This window comes from Molothrus aeneus, chromosome 3 (genome assembly GCF_037042795.1).
Source record: "Molothrus aeneus isolate 106 chromosome 3, BPBGC_Maene_1.0, whole genome shotgun sequence".
Classification (NCBI taxonomy): Eukaryota; Metazoa; Chordata; class Aves; order Passeriformes; family Icteridae; genus Molothrus; species Molothrus aeneus.
In genome coordinates this window covers 62,224,951-62,246,381 of record NC_089648.1, presented here as the reverse complement: position 1 = coordinate 62,246,381, position 21,431 = coordinate 62,224,951, and the positions used below count along the sequence as shown (strand labels likewise).

General features: G+C 39.2%; 1 protein-coding gene across 1 annotated transcript in view; it reads left to right on the top strand.

Annotated features, from left to right (window-relative positions):
* CLVS2 (clavesin 2) overlaps positions 1-21,431 on the top strand; it is a 56,685-nt gene that overhangs the window by 23,232 nt on the left and 12,022 nt on the right. Inside the window, exons 3-4 of the mRNA XM_066547062.1 lie at positions 17,564-17,674; positions 20,176-20,396. Coding sequence (XP_066403159.1) covers positions 17,564-17,674; positions 20,176-20,396 — 332 coding nt within the window. The remainder of the gene's footprint in view (positions 1-17,563; positions 17,675-20,175; positions 20,397-21,431) is intronic.

Below are 21,431 nucleotides of genomic sequence, written 5' to 3'. Positions count from 1 at the left end.
CACACTTACGTCCTTGAAAAATATCATTTGCTCGGATGACAGACTGTCACAGGGCCAGGACATAGGTCGTTGCTGTGAGATGAGAGCCTTTTGGCATTCTTCTGAGTCACTGGCACCATCTGTCCCTCTTCCTGAGGTAAGGCCGATGGAAGCCCTGGCAGGCTGTTCAGCTTTTTATTTGGCATTCCCGACCTTGCATCCATCGCAGTCTGATGGGGGGGCTGATTTGGAATGACTTGCTTTGTTCCATGTTCTGCAGCAAAGCCCAGGCATAATCTGCTTTGACTCACATATTGTATTGCAGGAAGCGTGCTCTGCTGCAGAGCAGATGGTTTCAAAATGAATGTTTTTGCTATTTGTGCATCATATTGGGCCAGGTGTTGCTTGCTTCTCTCACCCCTCCTTGTTCAGAACCTTGATGTTCTTTTCAACACACAATAAAAACTTAGAAGGGAATTCAGTCAGGATTCACATAGATCACAAATTGGTCACTCAAATAGTGTCAGCCTAGTTTCCCTTTTTGCTTCTATTAGGTGAGTAATGCGCTCTTGTCCTTTCTCCCTTGGGTTTGATCTTTTCAATATGGACTGAAATTCACAGCCCTGGGCTCATCAAACACATATTGATTAAAAAAACCTCAACCCTTAGAATAACTTTTAGGCAGCACGAAATGTGGCGGTAGGATATTAAAGATAACAGGGTCAGGTTTCCCACAACATTGTATGTGGAAAGACTTGGTAACCCCTGTTGATCTTGCAGATAGAGTGGTGTTAGAGGAGAGCAGGACTTTACAGAGAAACCCAGGGCTGTGAGTTTGGCTGAGTTCAGTGTGAGGATTGCTGCAACACTAGAAAAAATAAAAACAGAGTGAATTTGAGCTTAGTGCTGTTAGTGAGCTTTCAGACAAGTAGTAATGATGAGTGAGGCTTGGCAGTGGAAGACATGAGGTTATATGTGTATTGACACAGGAATGACACTGAAATGCTCATAGGAAAAGGGAGTTCTCTAGGGATGATGTTCAGTGTGAAGTGAGCAAGGAAAAAGCGCTGAAGTCTGTGGGTGATGAGGTGAAAGATGACCCACAGCACCCAAGGCACTGAAACTTGGGGAGGACAGTTGGCATGGATCAGGGAGACTGAGGAGGAGGCAGAGAGGATGGAAAATGGCAGTAATTGAGGGCATGCTGTTTCTTGAGCATTAACTGTAAAATAGAAATGGGGTGAACAGCAAGTTCTTTTAGAATGAAATGTACTGTAATGCATTTATATGTTAATGAGAAGGAGCAGGAGGGGTGAAAATAGGAGCTGTCACTGCAAGAAAATGTCATCGGGCATAGAGTTAGAGGTGTTGGTGATAGAAAGTAAAATTTCCATGTTGTTTCCCAGGTAACAGGTGAGTGTGTTGAGGCTGGGAGATGTCCAGGCTGTGAAGTGAGACCTGGGGATAGAGGCTCATGTTTGTGTGTGCCATTTGTTTTGCACTTATTTTTTAGAGTCCTAAAATAGATCTAATTTCCTTTAGTGTTACATAACATTGAGTCAAACCCAGATTTTCAGTATCTTTAATTAGTTTTAACAATTAAATTTCTAGTTAACACATTTAAAGTAATGAATGCAGCTCTCCATCCTTGCAGAAAAAGCTCAGTTGTTACCTGCAGTGAGTGTGCAGGTGACTTTCACCAAAACTGATCCAAACCCTATTTCCTTTTGAGCTAGACATGATGTTCCAGTGCAGGAGGTCCAAACTTTCCCATCCATGATGCTGGTGTCTTTCTGTGCCTTTATGTGTTCTCTTTATTCTCTGTGCCCATCTTCATGGTCCTGCAAGCTCTGGTGCAGCCTCCTGTGCTTCCAAAGCCCTGCAGCTTTGGAGAGTTAGCAGCGGTTGCCTGCCCATGGAGATCATCAGAGTTGGTGTCAATTTGATGTGGATTTGAACAAAGCTAGGCCTGCCAGGTTGGACAGAGAGTTACTTGCTTGAATTTCAAAATTTTGACTTGTGGTTTGATTCTTGCTTCAGGCATAATTTCAGATCTCTCATTTGAAGAGAAAATATCTTCCCTACCTGATTGGAAGCCATGTCCAGGGCAATGCAGTATGATCCTCACTGGGAATACTTTTCATCTGCAGAAATTGTAGATGATGCACATACTTGTGCACATGCTTTGATAGTAAATAGCATCTGTACTTGTTTACTGCTTTTCGTAGTACTGAAAAGCACGTATCAGTATGATAGGTAGGGATCAGGTATAATTATAGCTTGTGTGGACTATATAAAACTATATACAGCCTGCTGATCATGCAACAATGCATCTCTTTTATAAAGTTTGTGCTGTATTGGAATAAATATTGTAAGGTCTTTGCTCTGATTCTGAGCTATATTGATCTGTCAACACTTGTTGAAAAATAGTTTTGTAGAAAAGATAATTTTTTTGCAAACACATCTACAGCTGTATTTTTGTTAGTGTCAAAGAAAACCAACACAATGAGGGAGAGTTTTATTTCAAAAGTATAAAATGCTTGTAAATATTTTTTTTCTCTTTGAAATGCAAAACCGTGCAAGGTCTTGCTTACATTTTTTTATTTACTATGAATTCAGCTTGTCTGGTAATCTAGCTCCTGTTCCCACTGGGGCTGTGCTGTTCACCCTACTGATGATAGGAAATAAGTTGTTTTTATTATATGCATATGGAGCCTCTTACATAGAAAAAGCATTCAGTAGATACTTCGTAGAAGAGAACTGTTTTCAGACAGATATGTTGTTCTGGAAATGGAAAATCACATAGCCCAGATGAGTTATTCTTTAAGACTATCAGAAATAGTTATTACCATCAACATTTACAGCCCTGCATGTGAATTTTTTAAATTTTGGATTTATCACTTTTTTTTGGATTTATCACTTTACCCAGACTGGTCCTAATGCAGAATCCAGCTCCTCATAGACAGTTATGTTGCTGTGACTGAGGTTCTCCAAACCCCTGCATGCTCTCACTAGATCTGCTTATCTGTGAGTGAGTTCTGGTGTCCTTCCCTGGTAACTGATATTCAGATCTAGGCTTTTCTCCCTCACTTTCCCCCTTTACCAAATGTTGTTACTGATCCCAGGGTTCTTGGTTAAAACCTTTGAGTTACCTGCTGAATTAATTGGAATACGGGCAGAACTTATATATTACTATTATAACTTATTATTATATAATTATAACTTACCTTATGTAAATGTAAATGACAATACATTTTTCAGTGAGGTTGAAAAGGAACTGAGATGCTGAAGACCTGATGGCTAAGGAAGTAATAATGATGCATATTTTTCATGGAGAATTGTTTATATCTTGCAGCCATTTCTAGTCACTATTATACCTGTACAGAATATGGACAATAAAAATTTCAACAGGGATGATAGGAACAGAAGCATTTGGTGTAATACCAATTTTTGTAAAAAAAAGCTATTCAGTAGAGGTCACTGTAGTGAGCAAAATCATCTCTCAGGACTCCTTACTGTGTATTTACACAATAGACCTCATAGTGCTTGAGTAGCCACTCTGTTTAATTAATGGTATTTAAAAGGTTTAATCTGTGATGAATAGAATTTTAAAAATCCATAGTTAACTTTTGAAAGGGAATATGTTTATTTTTTATAAGGCATAATAATTTAAAATTGCTTTGTATTTTCCTGAGTTTCTTGCTGAGTATAACTATGTACTAATAAAACAGACACGCCCAGGGCTGCTCCCTTCTGCTGTAATGGCTGTGTCCTATTATTATTTTTGTTAACTTAAGCATATAGCTACATTTAAAGGTCATTTTGGAAAGAGTGTTTGGTTTCTGTTTACCTTCCAAATTATTTGGGAGAGGGATGGTGGCTGTGACTTACTCTAACAGTTTCACAGTATAGATAATTGAGTTTCTCCTCCATGGAGAGGAGATGTTTCTGGGCACTGTTAATTGTCCAGTGTAGATGCTGCTTGGGATTTTGTAGAATGTTACTTTGTGTATCTTGGTACTTCTTAGGGTACATTTCATTAGGGAAAGGTCTGGCTCTGTAGTTAGAAATGATGGAGTACACCTGATACAATCAAACTACGGCAAGTCCACAGTGAGTTGAAATGAGTGAGCTGTTATGTGAAGAACATTGCCTTGGAGATTTTTTTATGAGCCTGAACTCACCCCTGCAGGCTGATGTAGCAGGATTGGAATGTCACAGAGTTAGTCAGGCTCATCAGACCCACTTGCTAGAAACTCTTATTCATAGTGATGACATGATCACATCTTACATTGGGTAAGTTGTTGTGTCTGGTGTTTTCTCATTCTTGATGACACTTTGAGGCAGTTAAATGCTGCTGTAAAATGCTGGAGTCAGCTGAAAGTATAGAGTGGATTCAGATATGCAGAATGAGGTTCTTTGAGTTGTTACTTGACCAAGGCATTGAGGTTAATGCTTCTCTGTCTACATTGGCACCATGGGACTTTATATACCCAGAAATGGTCAAGAACCTTCATTACTTTTTTCCTGCTGTGAGCTGGCAGCTTCAGTGAGCACACCAACTGCTCAGTTGTGCTGGAACTTTGGGGCAGAGCTGAGCCAGAGGAGAAGAACCAATTACTGAAGTGCCAACATCCATTTGGCATCACTTTGGGTTCCACCTGGAGGTCGTTCTGCATGGCCTCACTTTGCAGGTGAGGTCTGTCACAGTCACAGGACTGGGTGATGAAATTTGCAGCAGTGTGACAGCTTAAAATAACAGAGCAATCTGTTTGAATACTGGGGGTGTCTTGGGACACACAGGATTGTGCTTGTCTATGATTTATTGCATTACATAACTCTCCATATCAGATCTGCATGAAATTCAATTCCTTATCCTGGTGTAAGCTTGTGTTGTGTATGATCCTAGCAAGTTACAGAATGATATCTGTTAGAATAGCTCGAAGATGCTGCATTCTTATCCACAGAAACATAGGCTTTAGTTCTAAAAATTTAAACAGAAACATTATAGCCTTTGACTCCAAAGCCTTTCTAAGAAGAATGCCAAATTTTCCATAACAACTAAAATAAAATGTTTATGTAAAATATCTCCCTTCTAGAGATTTTTTTATTTGAAAAGTATCAAACAGGTCAAAATGGAAGTGTTTAATTTTGGGAAAGCTGCCAGTGTTGAGTGGAGCATTCAGATCCCCATTTACCTCTAGGCTGTATCTTTTCCTGTCTCCAGGAGACACTGTTGTGCACTGTAGGAAAAAATATTTCAACCAAATAACATTGACTTTGTAAGGAAATGCAAGCCTAGAGGACTCAAACTACAGCTCCTGGGGGGCAGTAGCAATAGCTAGCAAGAATTCTGAGATAATTTCCCCCCTGCATTTTTTTTTTTTTTTACATCTACCTTCCTTCCTTCCCTCCCTCCAGTGAACTCAAATTCTAAGGTAGCCTTTGCATTTTGTATACTGGCAGATTTAACTGCTGCATTCTTGTCACCGAACATTTAAATATTCATGCTGCCTTTAATTTTAGTGCTGAAAGATTGTAGTGGATACGACGATGTGGGAATTTGGGCTCAGAAAATGGAAGATTTTTTAATGCTTCGGCTACATGTGAAGGTTTATCAGCCAGACTCTGAAATGAGCAGAGCTGACTGAAGTACTGCTTTAAATGGTCTATTTCAGTAAATGCACAGCCAGGATCTTCAAATGGCTAAGAATACAGCTGGTGTCTGATGTCCAGAATGTGGCTCGAAATGTAGTTCATTCAGGATGAGAACAGGTATTATAAATCTATAGTGCTACACTGTACACATATATAGACATCAGCAAATTTCTTTGTCTGAATTGCCAAAATCTAAGGTTAACAAAGAAACGTGTTAAAAAATCATCTTATGGTTTTTCCAGGTTGGATTTAATTACATTTAAGGAAATTTAAGTTACTTATCTGCGTGTTTCTCATTTCTCTGTGTGCTGGCAATAGGCAGCCTGTCCCCTCACTGCCAGCATCTGACTGATTAATTGGTCTCTTGCTTGATCTGTTTTCCTTTTTGTTTATGTATAACTTGTTCTAATGCTTTCCCTTTTTAATATGGTAGCATCAAATTTGTTTAAGGTCTGTGAACTAATGTGGATTAAAAGTCAAGCAGCAGCAGCTCTAATACATAATTGATTTACCAGTAGGGCACAAGGAACTGATTCTTGTTCCTAGATAGGAAATGCCTTCTTTGTCTTATGCTCATAGCCTGAGCTCTTAAATCTATGTTAAAGTGAATAGACTACTGGATATTGCCCAATTATCCATGTTAATATTTTTTTAAGAGATTAATTTTCTGTTTGAGGCATAATGATTTTCATACACATACACACATGCACTGTTTGACACGTTCCTTTTAGATTTCAATGCAGTTCTGTTCATCGGCAATTGAAGATGTCTTATCTCTAGAAAACATGGTGCATTTTGAGTCTGTATCTGCATCCTGCTGTGACCCCACACCTGGTAATACCTAATAAAAGATTTTGCTTGCTTAAACTATTTTTTTGTACAGGTGCAAGAGCTTTGTGACACAGTCTCAACAACAGCATCCGTTTGTGAATGGATAGGTTGGAAGAGACTGTGTCTGCTTGTATTAGCATTGGCTCTGATTTTATTTCAGCTCATCCTGTGTTGCTGAGGAATGACTCTTGCCTGTTCAGCTAGGCGGAGGTAGAAGCCTGTTTATGGTTTAATGTTTAATGATACTCTCACTGAAGTGAGGAGCTCTGTAATCTCAGTCTCCCTCTGAGGTACATGTGGTGGTCACAGCAGGGGCCTTGCCAGCTGCAGCCTGCATGTCGTGGATGGCGGCTGCATGGCTGTGGCGCTAATAGCGCGGATGCACCGGACAGTGCGGCACAATGCCCTCTCTGGGGCTGATGGATGGGAAGCAAGAGACAGCCAGCAGGGCTCTCTGCCTTCCTTTCAGTCCACTCACGCATGCCATATGCCATTATCCCTCTGCTGGGGATTTAATTCTCTGGGTAGCACCAACCGCTAGCACTGGAGAGAAAGGAGTAGAGGAAAGCGGAATATTTAAGCCATGCTGTAGAAGAGGGCTGCAAATCAGAATGTGGCTAAATCAGAAAAGTAGAGTGGAAGGTGAGGGAGTGTCACTGTCATATTTTCTGGAAAAATCCCTTTGCCCAGGATTCTTCTCCTGGGAAGCTGAGAAGCCTCAGAGAAAAAGGAAAACAATTACCTGATTCGCTTCTGCTGTGTTTTGCTGCTTTGGAACATGTTTGGACATTGTTTACCAACAGATGATCACTTCATTGGTTTCATGTGAATTGTTTTGACTTATTGGCCAATCAGTGCCAAGCTGTGTCAAGACTGGAAGGAGTCACGGGTTTTCATTATTATCTTTTTAGCCTACTGTAAGTATCCTTTCTGTATTCTTTAGTATAGTTTAGTATAGCATTATTTAATATAGTATCTTAAAATAATAAATTAGCCTTCTAAGAACATGGAGTCAGATTTATCATTCCTTCCTTTGTCTGGGAACCCCGCAAATACAATAAGGAAGGGAGGATCTTTTTTGCATACATTCTTACGCTTCGTGGAAAAAGTAGGTTACACTGCTCTAGTATATTGCATTGCCCTTAAGATGCTACAATTTGAATAAGGTTTTAGCAGTAGAGCAATAAACATTTTGCAATCTCCAGTTATAAACATCTGAAGATGTTACATATGCATAAGCAATATCTTTGTAAATAATGCTATACTTAAAAAAAAGACATATTTTCAAATGCAACCACTCTTTGTTATGTTGCTAGAGCTAAGAGCAGAGCAGCAAATTGTCAGTTTCAAAAAGGAAATTGAACTTCTTTCCTCGAGGTGTGGTTCATGAATGGAGTTAATTTGACTGTTGCTGACTTTCCCTGGTCCGTGAGCTGCCTGTGTTGCCCTCTGAGATTTCAGAAAAGGTGGGCTCACTGGTGGGTGCCAGAACTGGGGAGGCAGCTCATTCCCAGCCTTTGGAAACTGAACTTGTTTAGTGTTGGGCAGACAGCTTTGGCTATGTTTTGTAATCCTGTTTCAAAGAGTGTGATGCATGAAATATCATGGTTTGCAGGTAAGGTAAGCCTTTGTTTAGGTGGAGAAAGCACCTAAACAAAGCACATTTTTGACAGTAACTTGTTAAGATGAGTGACCTCAGCCAAGCCAAGAAGCTTGAGTAACTTGCATAGTGTAAGTATTAACATCTACCAGCAAATAATTTTTTAATTGCCTTTGAGGAGTCTGTCATCACACTGGTTACTTCTGCTGGTGAGGAATTTCGAAAATACCACAATTGTAGTAAGTGGTTTGAAAAATACCAGGTAAAAAGACTATTTAACTTCAGTAATTTTGTTTTTCATCAGTGTTGTTTAGAACTGTGTGCTCTTATATGGTTTCCTTATATTCAGAAGGACCCTTCTGTGTTTCAGTTTGTTCCCATGGCCTCTGATCCTGTCATTGGGCACCACTGAAAAGAGCCTGGCTCCAGCTTCTTAGACCCTCCCTTGAGGTGTTTATGTACATTGCTAAGATTCCCCAGAGTTTTCTCTTCTCCAGGCTGGACATTCCCAGCTCTCAGTCTCTGTCCATAGCAGAGATGCTTCAATCCCTGAGTCATCTTCCAGGCCCTTGGCTGGACTGTGTCCAGTATGTCTCTGTCTGCTGTGTACTGGGAAGCCCAGCACTAGATCCCACATTCCAGACAGTTTCAGAGTTGTGTTCTTTTCTCTGTGGGTATCCATGTGATGTGAGCTGAGGCTATTGTTGTTGTCTCTTGCTGAGAATACATTCACATGGGTTCCACTTTTATCTTAGCAAGAAGACATCTGCATTTCTGGTTTTGAACTCCCAATTCCTTGCACATGAATTTTCAAGAGTTTCCAAAGTGTGATTTTAAGAGAGATTCAGCCATCACATTTCTTCATTACTGGCATATCCTGATAGCTTAGCACACACATTAGCCTTGTCCTAGATATGTATGGTAAAACATGTAACTATTTATTTTCCCAGTTGTTGTGAATCTCTGGTTTTACTGGAAGATTTCCTCCATGGAAAGGACGTCTCTGCCCTCCAGAGACACCCATGCTTGTTTGGCTTTACAAAGACAGGGGGCTGATGTCTGAAGTTAGAATTCAACAACAATGATTTATGGTCCTCTAGAGTAATAACTTGAATGACAGTTCTCCCTCAAACAATATTCCAACTCCCTGGACTCCCAGGCACATATTGCATGTGTGCGCCATCAGCAGTTGTTCAGGAGTGCAGAAGAAGAGGGAAGCTGGAGTTAGCATGCAGGAAGCCATATTTTTTCAAGCACCTTTGTAAAGATAAAGTGTAGCTGAGCAGTTCAGACTAAGGCTTTCTTTAAAGATGAAAGGCTGAAATAAATCTTCATTCTGTACTATGAGAAAGATATTGGAACTCTTTATGGAACTCAAATTAGATTTGTCCTGTGGGGAACTGACCTCTTGAAACTGTGTATGCTGCATAGTTCATGATACCTCTACTCTTAATAAAATATAATACTTATTAATGGATCTCAAGTCAGTTATTCAATTTCCTCAGTAATTTAAAGCTTAATTATGCTGCATTCTAGATCTCAGTGGCTGTCCTCAGCTGATTTTTCTCAAATCACTATAACTCCAATTTTACGGTTCAGTTCAATTCTCAGGACTGTCATTTGCATGGAGTGACAGATTAAAATTGGATGGCTAAAATGATTATGGCTCTTAGTGCTTACTGCAGTGATGGAGATTGATTCCTCATACTATGAGGAAACACATGGCTCATTAAATAACTCTTGAAACACTATAGTTTTTAGTTTATTGTATTGTTGTAAATTGAAACTTACAAAGGGCTAATCCAATTTTAATGCATCTTGTCTGAAACTGAGAGTTGCATTTTTGGAGGAGCTTTGAATAATAAATTTGTAGGCACCAGTTTAGAAGTTCTCCATTTCTAGGGGAGAAAAAGTGAATATTATGGTAGGAAAAATGGTATCTTTTAACTCGGTAACTTACTGGTACTGAATAGCTATGCAGTGCTATTTGAAAACATGCATTTTTGCCTCTGTGCAGGATCTTTCTTCATCTTATGCATCAGCAGACCTGTGTGCCCCCTTGCTTGGACAGGTTCAGATTAACTTCTTGCAGATTTTGACAGAAGTCAATCCTGAACTGAAAATCCTTAGGCTGGGTCCGGTCCTAGGAAATTGTCAGCTGGAATGATATATGAAATTACATGGAAGAGACAGGATTTGGTGTTTATTTACCCTGTTTGAGTTCAGGTTTGCACCTAAAATCAGTCTTGACATGTGACTGTAAAATATGGGTCCTCCATGCAGGAATACTTTCTATTTCTCTTTCCCTACCTTCCTGTGAAAATTTTGAAAAGGGGCTAGAGAAGGAACAAGATGAATGTTTTTCTCTCGTGGATCATAGTAGTATCTTGATATCTCTCCCTGAATTGCTTTTTTAGCTAATTTCTTCTGCTCCTCACGTTTATCTTATTTCTATGGTTTCTGCCTTGCCTTGTTTCTTTCAATCCCCATCTTAACATTATCCTAAAATATCCCTTTGTTCCCAGGTGCTCTTTAACCTGCTCATATTTGAAAGTGGTCAGGTACAAGGAAGGGGGGTGGTATCTGATAGCTACTAATGCTCCTCTTTGATGTGTCCTCAGGCCTGTGTGAAGCTTTCTGCTTGATGAAAAGCATCCTGACAGTAATCCTGTGGTCAGCAGTTTGGCAGAGACCAGGGGCAGTTTGGACAGTGTCACTGACAAAAAGAGGGCAACTTCAGGACGGGGGTGGTACAAGCTGAGATGCTGGTGTGGCGTTTCAGCTCTTGCTATGCAGTCCCTGGCCAAAGAGTTCTGCCTTCAGGAACTGGAGTGTGGAATCCTTTATGGACAGTAATTTTCCACATTATTTTTATTCCACCAGTATTATGAAAGTATTGCTACTGTATTTAGGCACAGCAATTTGCAGTATAGTGTTTTTTTTTTCTCTTTGTCTGTAATCTTAATCTAATAAGACACTCACAAGCTGCCTGGAAAACAGACTTTTTTTTTTTCCTATGGGAATTTCCATAGAAGAAATCACCATCTGATAATTGTCTATTGTAAGGAATAATTTTCATCACAGGGTAGAAAACAGAACAGAAGAACCTACTTCTACCCTCCTTCTTACTCTCTTTCTGGCTTTGCTTATTTGGAAAATAGCATTAGCCTGTTAAAATGTTTGCATTCCTTTCCCTGTTTTTAATATCTCACATTCCAAATTAAGTGTTAGAAAAGAGGCAGTGTTGATTGTTGAAAACAGTATTGTCCTTGAAAAACAGCATTTTTAATTTCTTCTTTAAAATTAAAGCCTTAATCTTCAAGGTTTAAACTAAACAAATAGGGCAAGGACCAATGTTCAAAACCCCAAGTCCCCTGTCAAAATGAAGAAAAATTTCTAAAAGAGTTTCCAATTTCTAATTAAAACTTAAGTAAGGTCAAAACCTCTTGAAGGTAATTTGTAAAGAAATAAAGCAATTTCTAATTAAAGTGAAGGTTTTGCATAAAGCACTTTCTTTATCGAGCCTACCTAATTAAAAATTGGAGTGATATAATCCCTTTATCCAAACAGTGAAAACACAAAATCTGTGTAGGTTTTAAATTATATTTATATATAAGCCTGCAGACACATACAGTCCAATGAATTTTAAATCCCACCTAATTAATTTAAACAATATATAATTTTTATGAGTAGCATATTGAAATGAAAGGTGGAAGACTATTTGAAATTAAAACAGATACTTCAATAAAAAAAGCAATATTCTTACTGGATGGATACCATCTCTCTTCTCTTTTCATTCAACTTAACATATTTCTATATGAGTTGTAAGGTAAAATGACTAATAGAAATGAAAAGGACTGCCAAAAGTCAAATTGCTTCATTGGAAGCTTCTTAGCCAAATGACAACATCGAGTTCTAGGTAATTAAATCTTATTTTGTAGGAATATCACTGAATGATGCAATTTGCCTTTAGGTACTGTCCTTTTGGTTGAACACAGTAACAAAAATTTATTTGGGCACTTTTTGTTTGTCTTAGAAATGGCTCAACATTGTGTAATAAAAATGAAAAGCTCAGACTAGTAGAAAACAGCATGTTAGTCTTACAGAGGGAAATCACTAGTGCAGCTGTTCCAGGGTCAAGCAAAATTTCACCACCTGAGTCTTCTTTTTTTGGATCTGAACCTTAAAAGCACCTTAACAGAGACGTACAAAAGGAATGTCTCCTGTTGTTAGACAAGGTGAAGCTTAGATTCTTGAGAGTTTAGTAATTTTCTCAAAATGAGTTAGGGTGCCAGTCTTGTTGCATGTTTGGTGATTCAAAGCTGTCTACCAGCTTCCAATCTAGTTGTGTTCCTGGTCAGCTTTCTCTCCTTTGTTTCAGTGTCAACACTGTCCTTTGTTTTGAAAGGTTCTTTCCTCACCTGTTATTTATTCTTCCTGGTGTGTTTAGCATCTGTTTCCTTAAAAAAATCCAACCCAAATTCTTTCAGATGCCAAATATTCACTTTCCAGTCTCCTAATCATCCAATCTCACCACTGGTTCCTGTCGTGTCTTGAGCGTAGGTGATCAGTCTTGACATAAAGTTTGTTTGTTTGAGGCATTGCAAGTCCTCATGGATGGATGCTGGCAGGAAGTCTGGTATTAGGAATGTCTTTTTCTCTCCTACTTTTGGTGGAAGTTGCAGTTTGGTAGGAAGATGGGTGTCCTTTCCTGATGTAGATGGCAGTGACTCTTGGTTCCTCTCATAGTTCACCTCTTGGATAAGGATGTGAACTATTCCTTCTAGTCAGAGTCTTTTCTTTCCATGAGTTTCCATAGTTTTCTCTTTAACATGCTAAAAATGAAATTTAGTTGTGATGCATTTTGCAGAAGACAGAGTGTTTCAGTTTCTTTCTAGTGGAGCTTTCCATTATTAAGATACTATTTTGGTAGTATCTTTTTTTCTCCCTTAAGTGCTTGACTTAGCAGAAAAGCTAAAAGAGGACTAATGTATTATCTTGAGGAGTAAGTCTTAAGTCACAGTTAAGACATTAACAGTTTTGTATGCTTTCTTTGAACTTGCAATTTTTGTTATGAAGATACAGCTATTGGAGTTTTGACTTTGTAACCTCTTGTTGTCTGCAGATGCAACAGCCTGAATTCATCAGGGTGCTCAAGTGCAGCCTTAAGTAAAGGGTGTGAGCACATTCATTATGTTTGTCTAGACTGTCCTTTGAAGGATGTCTCTAGACTGTCTGCAAAAACAGTTTCACTGCACAAAAGGACAGGAAACCCTCAAAAATAACCCCAGAGCACACATGCCCAAGCAGTCTCTTCGTGTTAATATGTGGCAAGGTGTGTCCAGACAGTCTGTTTGCTGTAGATGTGCAGTATACTTTTAAGGCTGTGATGGGCTGCCAAAGCACCTTTGGTCACACAGTGGACTCAGCAGTTTCTGAGACTACACTTCTAAAAGCTGTGCAAACAAATTTGGTTACAGTACTGAGTTCACCTAGGAGGGCTGCTTCATTTAAACTAGACTTCAGAGATTTAAATGTTGATGTTATGCTCAAGGAGTGAAGAATGCTGTGGCCTTTAAGAAGTTCTTTGATCTTTTGCATTTGGTAAAGATGGGTCATTTTTATGATAACAGTCTTGATACCATTAAGACTCACATTGGTTTTCAGTAGGAATTTGGCACTTTCTTCTCATAAGTACTGTTGAAAATGTCCTATACTGGTTTTGCTGTTACTGCCTGCGCCATAAGAGTTCCTTAAGGCCAGAGCAGAGCAGGGGACCCTCAGTGAAACCCTGAGAGCTGGCTCAGGCGATGGCTGAGCCCAGCACAGGGTGGAATGTGTGGAATGTGCAGTGTTTTGGCAAGTGGGAACCTGGCTTCATTGTATGTGGCAAGGGTGGTAGCAGGCAATAGCAGCTGGGCCCTTGGAGAGAAAGCTTGTAAAGATAGTTTGTATAAATTATGTCTGGCAGAGAGGGTAGAATTGGTGTGCTGTGAGTGAACAGAACCATTTCACAAGAGTCGCAAACCCAGTGAGGGATCGTTCTGCAGTGCTGCCAGTGCACTGGTAGTCCCCCAGTGCTGCAGACAGTAGTGTAGGGGTGTGCCTCTTCCTTGGCTGTTAATTGTCACTTGCAAGCCTTGTGTCATGGGGGTGTGTGGTCTCTGATAAAAACTGCCTGCTTGTCTGTGTCTCTGGCATAGCCATGTCACAGGCTGTGCTCACCAGAGAAAAGAAAAAGTTACATTCTGCCGCTGAAGCAGAAGTTACAGTGAATGTGAAGAAAAATCCACCCACTGTGTAGACATAATTAGCTCTTTTTTGCAGTTTGACAATACCCCATCAGATTTATTACTTTTCCAGTCAGAAGCACAGCTCACTTTATCTGATCTCCATTTCTTACTGTTTTCTGGCAAGAGATTCCTTTTACTTAGAATTCATGTGATTCATGGGTTACAGGCTCATCTGTTGAAGTACTGTGTGTCTGCAGAGGAAGTTGTGACTGCCACTGTGCTTGTAACCTAATCTACATAAATCCCCAGAAGAATCACTGATTTGAAAGAAATTCCTACCTGCTGTTTATGTAAGGATGACCATCTGTCTGGCAAATCCCCATGTGGAAATCAGGTGCATCTGAGAAAAGCAAGACAACCTTCTGACACCTGTTTCTCCATCAGATGTAGTTGCTTATATTTTTCAGCAGGTGCTTTTGAGATTTGCTTTTGGATCTACTTTCAGCAGCTTTTGAATACTAGTTTAAGCACTGTATACAGTGCAGAATCAGTCTGACCAAATCACCCTTTCCGGTTTTTGGCACAAATTTTTGGGGGTCCTAATTACACCTTAGGAACTGCTTCTGAATCTTGGCACCTTGGTTCAGTCACAGAGACTGATAAATACCCATCTTCTTTAGTTCCAGAAAATGCTTTCAGAATTTCTGAGAAACACTGAAATAAACTGTCTTTTAAGATCAAGTGGCATCTTCTGTTTGAGGATCATTCCACATATATTTGTGATCCTCCTTGTAAATGGTTTCCAAGATGCAAGAAAATATAGTAGATGCATCAAAGTGGTAGTTTTTAAGGATAATCTTTTGTCTGCTGGAAATTTTATATCTTTAAAAAGATACAGAGCATTCTGAGGCCACATTAGAATACAAATGCTGTTGGCAGTCTGCTCTGAATCTGTGTTTGTACATGCCAGTTTGCCTATTGAGATGTTCTTCACAAATTATCCTCAGTTTCTGTGTGACTCTCAGCTCTGCTGAGATTTCTCCAGCTCTAAGTGTGTGCTCTTTTGTGCATGGTATGCAGCATGGAGCACCTGTTTTCTTTACTGGAGAACCAGCTGTGATAATCCAAATAAACACAACCTTCTGTAGATGAATTTTATCTCCTGTAACTAAAGGTTAAGGTGTCATCTGGTGATTTATCCTTCCCAAATGGATTTGTTGGATCACTATGATACAAACATAATTTACTACCTTTTGCACATCATAGCTGTGTCCTCAGAATGGTGTTTGGGGATTTACAATACTGATCAGGGTGAATTATGTGTCAAATTACTAACCATCCTGTTTGACATTTAGTTAGTGCTGACAGGAATTGTGCATTTAGCAGAATGAGGCTTCTGCAGCAATCTTTTGATAGGATTGTTTTCTTTCAGAGCTGCTGTTAATCAAAAGTTTCTGGGAAAAGGCTGCAAAACCGACCATTGATTGTATTGACTTGTGCTCTGGCCAGCCAGATGTGAATAGTGTGTGCTGTGGTTGTCATCCTCCCTGTAAGTTATTGTCAAGGTGCTGCCTCCTTGATGGAAAATCCAGCAAGCTGTTACAATTTGAAGGCAAGGTGTACCTTGCTGTAAAGAGCCCCTGGGTTAGGCATGCCTGACAGGATGTGGATGGATCCTTGGAAAGGAGTAAGTGACTCATTACTTTGTTATTCCCACAGGGCTAAGCACATTCACAGAACTAAAGAGGTTCTGTGGATATGCAGGCAGTTGCACTTCTTCAAAGTATATTCCTATCTGGAATATGGAAGATTTCCTTCCTGCAATTTCTGCTTTTCTTTTGTGATAGTTCTTGATTGGTTGGAATGGTTTATAATTCTTTTCTTGGCCATTTTGTTGGTGTGTGCCTTATGACCCTATGCTTCAAGTGGTGCTTTGCAGATTACATCGAGGCTGCTGGGTGCTTCTATAGGGCCTCCTCTCTTGTCTTCAGAGGAGGCAAAATAGGTCTGTTAGCACAAAGCACTATGTCAGACCCTTTGATTGCCTCCTTTTAAGTCTTTGATCCCAGTGGCACAGACCTGAATTCGCCTTTTTTGCATCCACATAGGAGGAGGAAGAGGAGGGGGTGTAGCTGGAAAGGATGTCCTTGTTTGTTACCTGTATGGTCAAACAGGAGCTGCTGCTGCAGTGAGGAACCTGGCTGTGATCCAAGTGACTGCCATGGCTGCCTATGCTGTGTCACCTGTTGAATTAAGCTTCAAATGAAAGCCATTAATTTAGGGAGTCTGTATAACTAGGAGAAGGTTCTTCACTGAGAAGGTTCTGACATAAGCCATGAAAACAAAAGGGAGCATGCATCAACTGCACTTGTTTGCACCTCTTTCCTCCTTCCTCAGTAGTGCAACTCTAGGAAACATAGGAGCTGACTTATTGCATTGTTTGTGCATATGATCAACCAGGCAAAGACAAAATGAGGACAACACAAGGAATTTAGCAATTATATTCCAGGACAGAATGGCTGCCCTCCTGAAACTGCCAAACCCTGTGGCATATTCTCTTGACTTAGAAATTGAAAATGCATATCAGAATCTTTTCCTAGTGAGTTATCTGCCCCTTGTGATTTTCAGCAAGTAAAAAAGAAAAGCCATTGCTTCAATACAGATATGCTATCCTTACATTTATGTTCCCAGAAGGCCTCAGACTATGTGACAAGAATTACTGTCGTGGATATTGCATAAGGGTTTGTGCATAATATTTAATGCAGCCTCAGTTTTATGAAATATGGATAATATTGGAGACATTCTGAATAGTAGCTTAGATTTACACTTTCTTTTTAAGGAGGAGACAAGGGACATTTTTAGCACTCTTCAATAACATTGGAAGAGTTGAGACTGTTACTATTAAAAATGAATAAAATCCATAGAAGTGGAAAAGAGAAAAATACATTGTATAGATGGATTATGGGCAAATCATAAATGTTTCAACCATTTCTGGAGATTAGAAATGCTGTGCCTTTATTTGAATAGCAAAGCTATCTCAGCACACTTCCTCCACACTTACCCTGTCCAAGGTGTGTTGCTCCTTGGTGTGGAAAGTTGGAGCTCAACTGAGAGGATGCCGTTTTGAATAATCTTTCTTCTTGTTAAAGGTTTATTATTAAGATGAAGGCATTCAGAAAAAAAAAAAAAAAGGTATTAGATGCATGTGCTACATATGTTAAGAATCAGCTCAAATTTTGTGTATTTCTTTTGTGGCACACAGGACAGCTTTCCAGCTCGGTTTGGAGGAATACATTTCGTCAATCAGCCATGGTATATCCATGCCCTCTACACAGTTATCCGGCCCTTTCTGAAGGAGAAGACACGAAAAAGGGTATTCTTCTTTTTAACTGTCCATTTCCTGGCAGTCGTCATCAGCAGATGCATCATACTCTAGTCAAGTAGATTAACATGAGATATCAGCTTGCTGTTGGTGGAAAATGTTTAAATATATCTGTGTTGTACAGGGTACCTTCAACTGTTTTAGAAACTTATACAACCTTATCCTTTAAGGACACAGTCAAGCAGCGCACTTAAATGTATTTTAAAATGCAAGCGTATGCTTGCTCCTGGGGGTTATATAAAAAAATACTGCCAACATTACAGTTTCTATTAAGATTGTATTCAATTCAGTTCTGTTCAATTTCTGTTAAAATTATTTGTGTCTTTCTTTTAAAAACAGAGTTAGTGACTACATAGTCCTTTCCTAGTGTGCTTTGCTTGACATTAGCATGAGCTAAAATACCCAGCTGGCATCTAGTAGTATTAGTTTGCAAATACTAATTTGAATGAAAACCAATAAAAGGGAATTTGTGTGCATGCATCTGTGCATAAGCATGAGCAGCCTCCGAGATGTTACTGAATTTGTACCATTTGCATCAGTGCAATTAAATTAGAGCTTGGTGGTGATAGCGTATAGAATGATATTATTTCTGTAACAGGAAATTTGTCATCCAGGAAAATACAATCAACATCATGTACAACGGCACCACAAAGAACATGATGATTTTTTTTTTCAATGGAATCAGCTCCTTAAGCAGCTCTGTATTTTTTCTCCTCAAACACACTCTGCAAGGCCACAATGATCCTTGGTGTTGAGCTGTTTTTTACTGACAGATTATGCTTGAGAGGCCTCTGGTATTTACAGATTTTGAACTATAGATCACAAAGCCTTTTATGTAATATCTGTTATACATATGCAAATGAAGCCCCATTTTGCAGGATTCAGTTGCACTCAGTTGGCTGCAGCTTCTGCAAAGAACATTGTAGCGCCAGATATGTCTGAGGCCTTTTCAACTCAAGTGCTGCATATGCATAACTAGTGAGTAAAGTGCAGCTCATGGGAGGGCTACAGCATTAAAAATAAGTGACAAGGCAGTTGAACATGGAGGCTTATCAGTTAGCATCTAAATTTTTATTTAGACACCTGAATCAATGGCATATATTTTCAGAAATGCAGACTTTTTACAACCGTTTTTTGTCAATAGCAAATACCTATAAAAAGTAGTCAGGTGGTTAAATATTGATTTACAGTTCTAAACTTAGTGTCAAAATGTGAAAGTTATGACCAGCACATAAAATTTAAAATCAGCCTTAAAAAAAATTATTAGATGCAGAACAAATGATTGGGAAAAAAACCCTTCAAATCCAAAAGAATTCTCTTTATATTTTTTTTATCAGGCTTATTATTTATCCGTTGTTTTTATCCTGAATTATTATGTATTTTTTTAATTTGTCACATAGATTTGCAAGTGATAGCTAAATTCAGATAAATACAGTACTAGGCATATATAAAACAACTGCTAAGAAGTGAAACACTTAGCTGTAAAGGCACCATAAAGCAAATAACTTTCACCATTAATAAATGTTCTTTCACAAAAGGATAAATTCCTTTATCCATCCATTCCTGAGATGGAAGAAAATCACTGGTTTTGCATGGTCATATTAACTTTCCTGGGTCCACAGCTGACTGGAAGGTGGTCTTAAATAAGCAATAAAAGACAAGCATATATTTGGTCTTTGTCTTTCTGCCTTTTGAATTTAACTCTTATAAATCATGCTAAGGGTGTAGCTGCCCAGAGGAGTCCCTGCAAGGTGAAGTGGAACATGAAAGATCTCTGAGGGGAAACACTAAAGTTAAACGTAAACATAAATATGAGTATTCATATCACACCATATTAATAGACAGATATATAAGTGCAAAGTTTATATGAATATCAGTCTACCAAAACATTGATGGAAAATATCAAATAGTCCATCAGCTATTCCCTCAGTGTAGTCACACTGGTTGGCTCTTATTACTTACTTCATATATTGGCAAGTTATTGGTAAGACTAGATTAAGGAGGAAAATATTTCCTGCATTGTTATCGTTACACTACACAATTTATCTATTTATAGAACTCATGGCTACATGCTGAAAGTCAATATATATTCCTTGTTGTATATGGTGAATATTATTTTTATTCATTTGTTATAATTTTAATTTATTAACTTAATTTACAGGATTAGGGAGAGCAATTGACAAGAGATTAACAAGGCAGTTTGTCTTGCTAATCTAATATTCTGTCCATCTAGCTACCAGACACCAGTTCTTACCCTCCCCGAGTCCCTTTCCCTGAATACATTTTAAGTTATTTATGCTTTAATCACTTTGGAGATTTATGAACATAGTACGACCATGCTTAAGGCAGAGATGATGTGTGCCTTCTTCTGCCAGCCCAACACAACCAGAATGTTTAAATTGTACAGCATCCTCCTAATAATGACGATGTCATTTGGACTTTGATGTTTTTTGGTGATACTCTTGTGTTTTTACCTGCATGCCTACATACAGATATTCCTGCATGGTAACAACCTCAACAGCCTGCATCAGCTCATACACCCTGAGATCCTGCCTTCAGAGTTTGGAGGAATGTTGCCCCCCTATGACATGGGCACGTGGGCAAGAACACTGCTCGACCACGAATACGACGATGACAGTGAATGCAATGCGGACTCCTACAACACTCCTGCAAAGGACATAGAAAAGGACCTCTCTCCCAAATCCATGAAAAGGTGAGTTAAAGGTACTGTTGTCTTCTAGTATTGCCATAAGGTTAACATTTGCCTTCTTCATCCTTTATGAAGCTGTAGGTAGTTCAGTCTATCATATAGGAAGAAGATTGGGGTTTTTTCCCCTTTCTTAAAATGGTCAGTGTTGATGAGAGATCATGGCTGTGATTATTACACATGTGAGTTGTGAACTCAGTGCAGTTGATTTTTTTCTGAGGTGTCATATAGGTTGTATATGCAGCACTGTCTTTGGAATAAGCTACTATCTCACCTCAGCCTACAGTACTTATTAGAGAAACAATGCTAGCTGGAGTGAGCCTCTGTGCAGAGAGTAAATTTGGGTCAATTATCTTTCTGGGTGGTGATGTTAGCTCTTATCTTCCTCTACCTCATAGCCCACTACCTGGTATCCTATCTACCAGCCTGTAGGTGCCAGGACATTTATGGCATCTGAACCATCAGTCACAGTGAGTGCATGCCTGAGAAAATATGAGGAGAACCAGGATCAAAATCAGTGCCAATTGTTATACTCAAGTCTGGTAAAGATTGTGGCATGCTGATATTCTTCTCTTTGAGAAGGTATGGTGTAATTGCTTGCTGCATTTTACCATTCATAATGAAGTATAGGAAGAGCTTAGTTACCTCTTTAGTAGCTATGGGAGCAGTGAGGTCATTAACTTGGAAGGAGTGAATCTGATCCAAGCTTGTCAGGGCAGTAGGAGAGAAAAGAGTAAAGGTTACAACTGTGATAGAAAAGGTAGCAGAAAGGGCAGCAAAAGTCAGAGTACAGCTTATAAGGGACAGGCCTAGCAATGGATCAGAAAATAACAAACAAGGTAGAAACCAATATATAAAGTTATTAAAATTAAGTTAGGATATGCTAGGCTGAGAACCCAGCTTCAGGAGACAGCATGTGATACAGAAGGGAAAGAAACTCTTGGAGAAAAATCAAGCAGGATAAAGTATTTTCAGATTTCTCAGCCAGGAAGATTATTTTGGCTGGAAAATATTGCCTAGACTGGGAAGGACAGTGTGGTT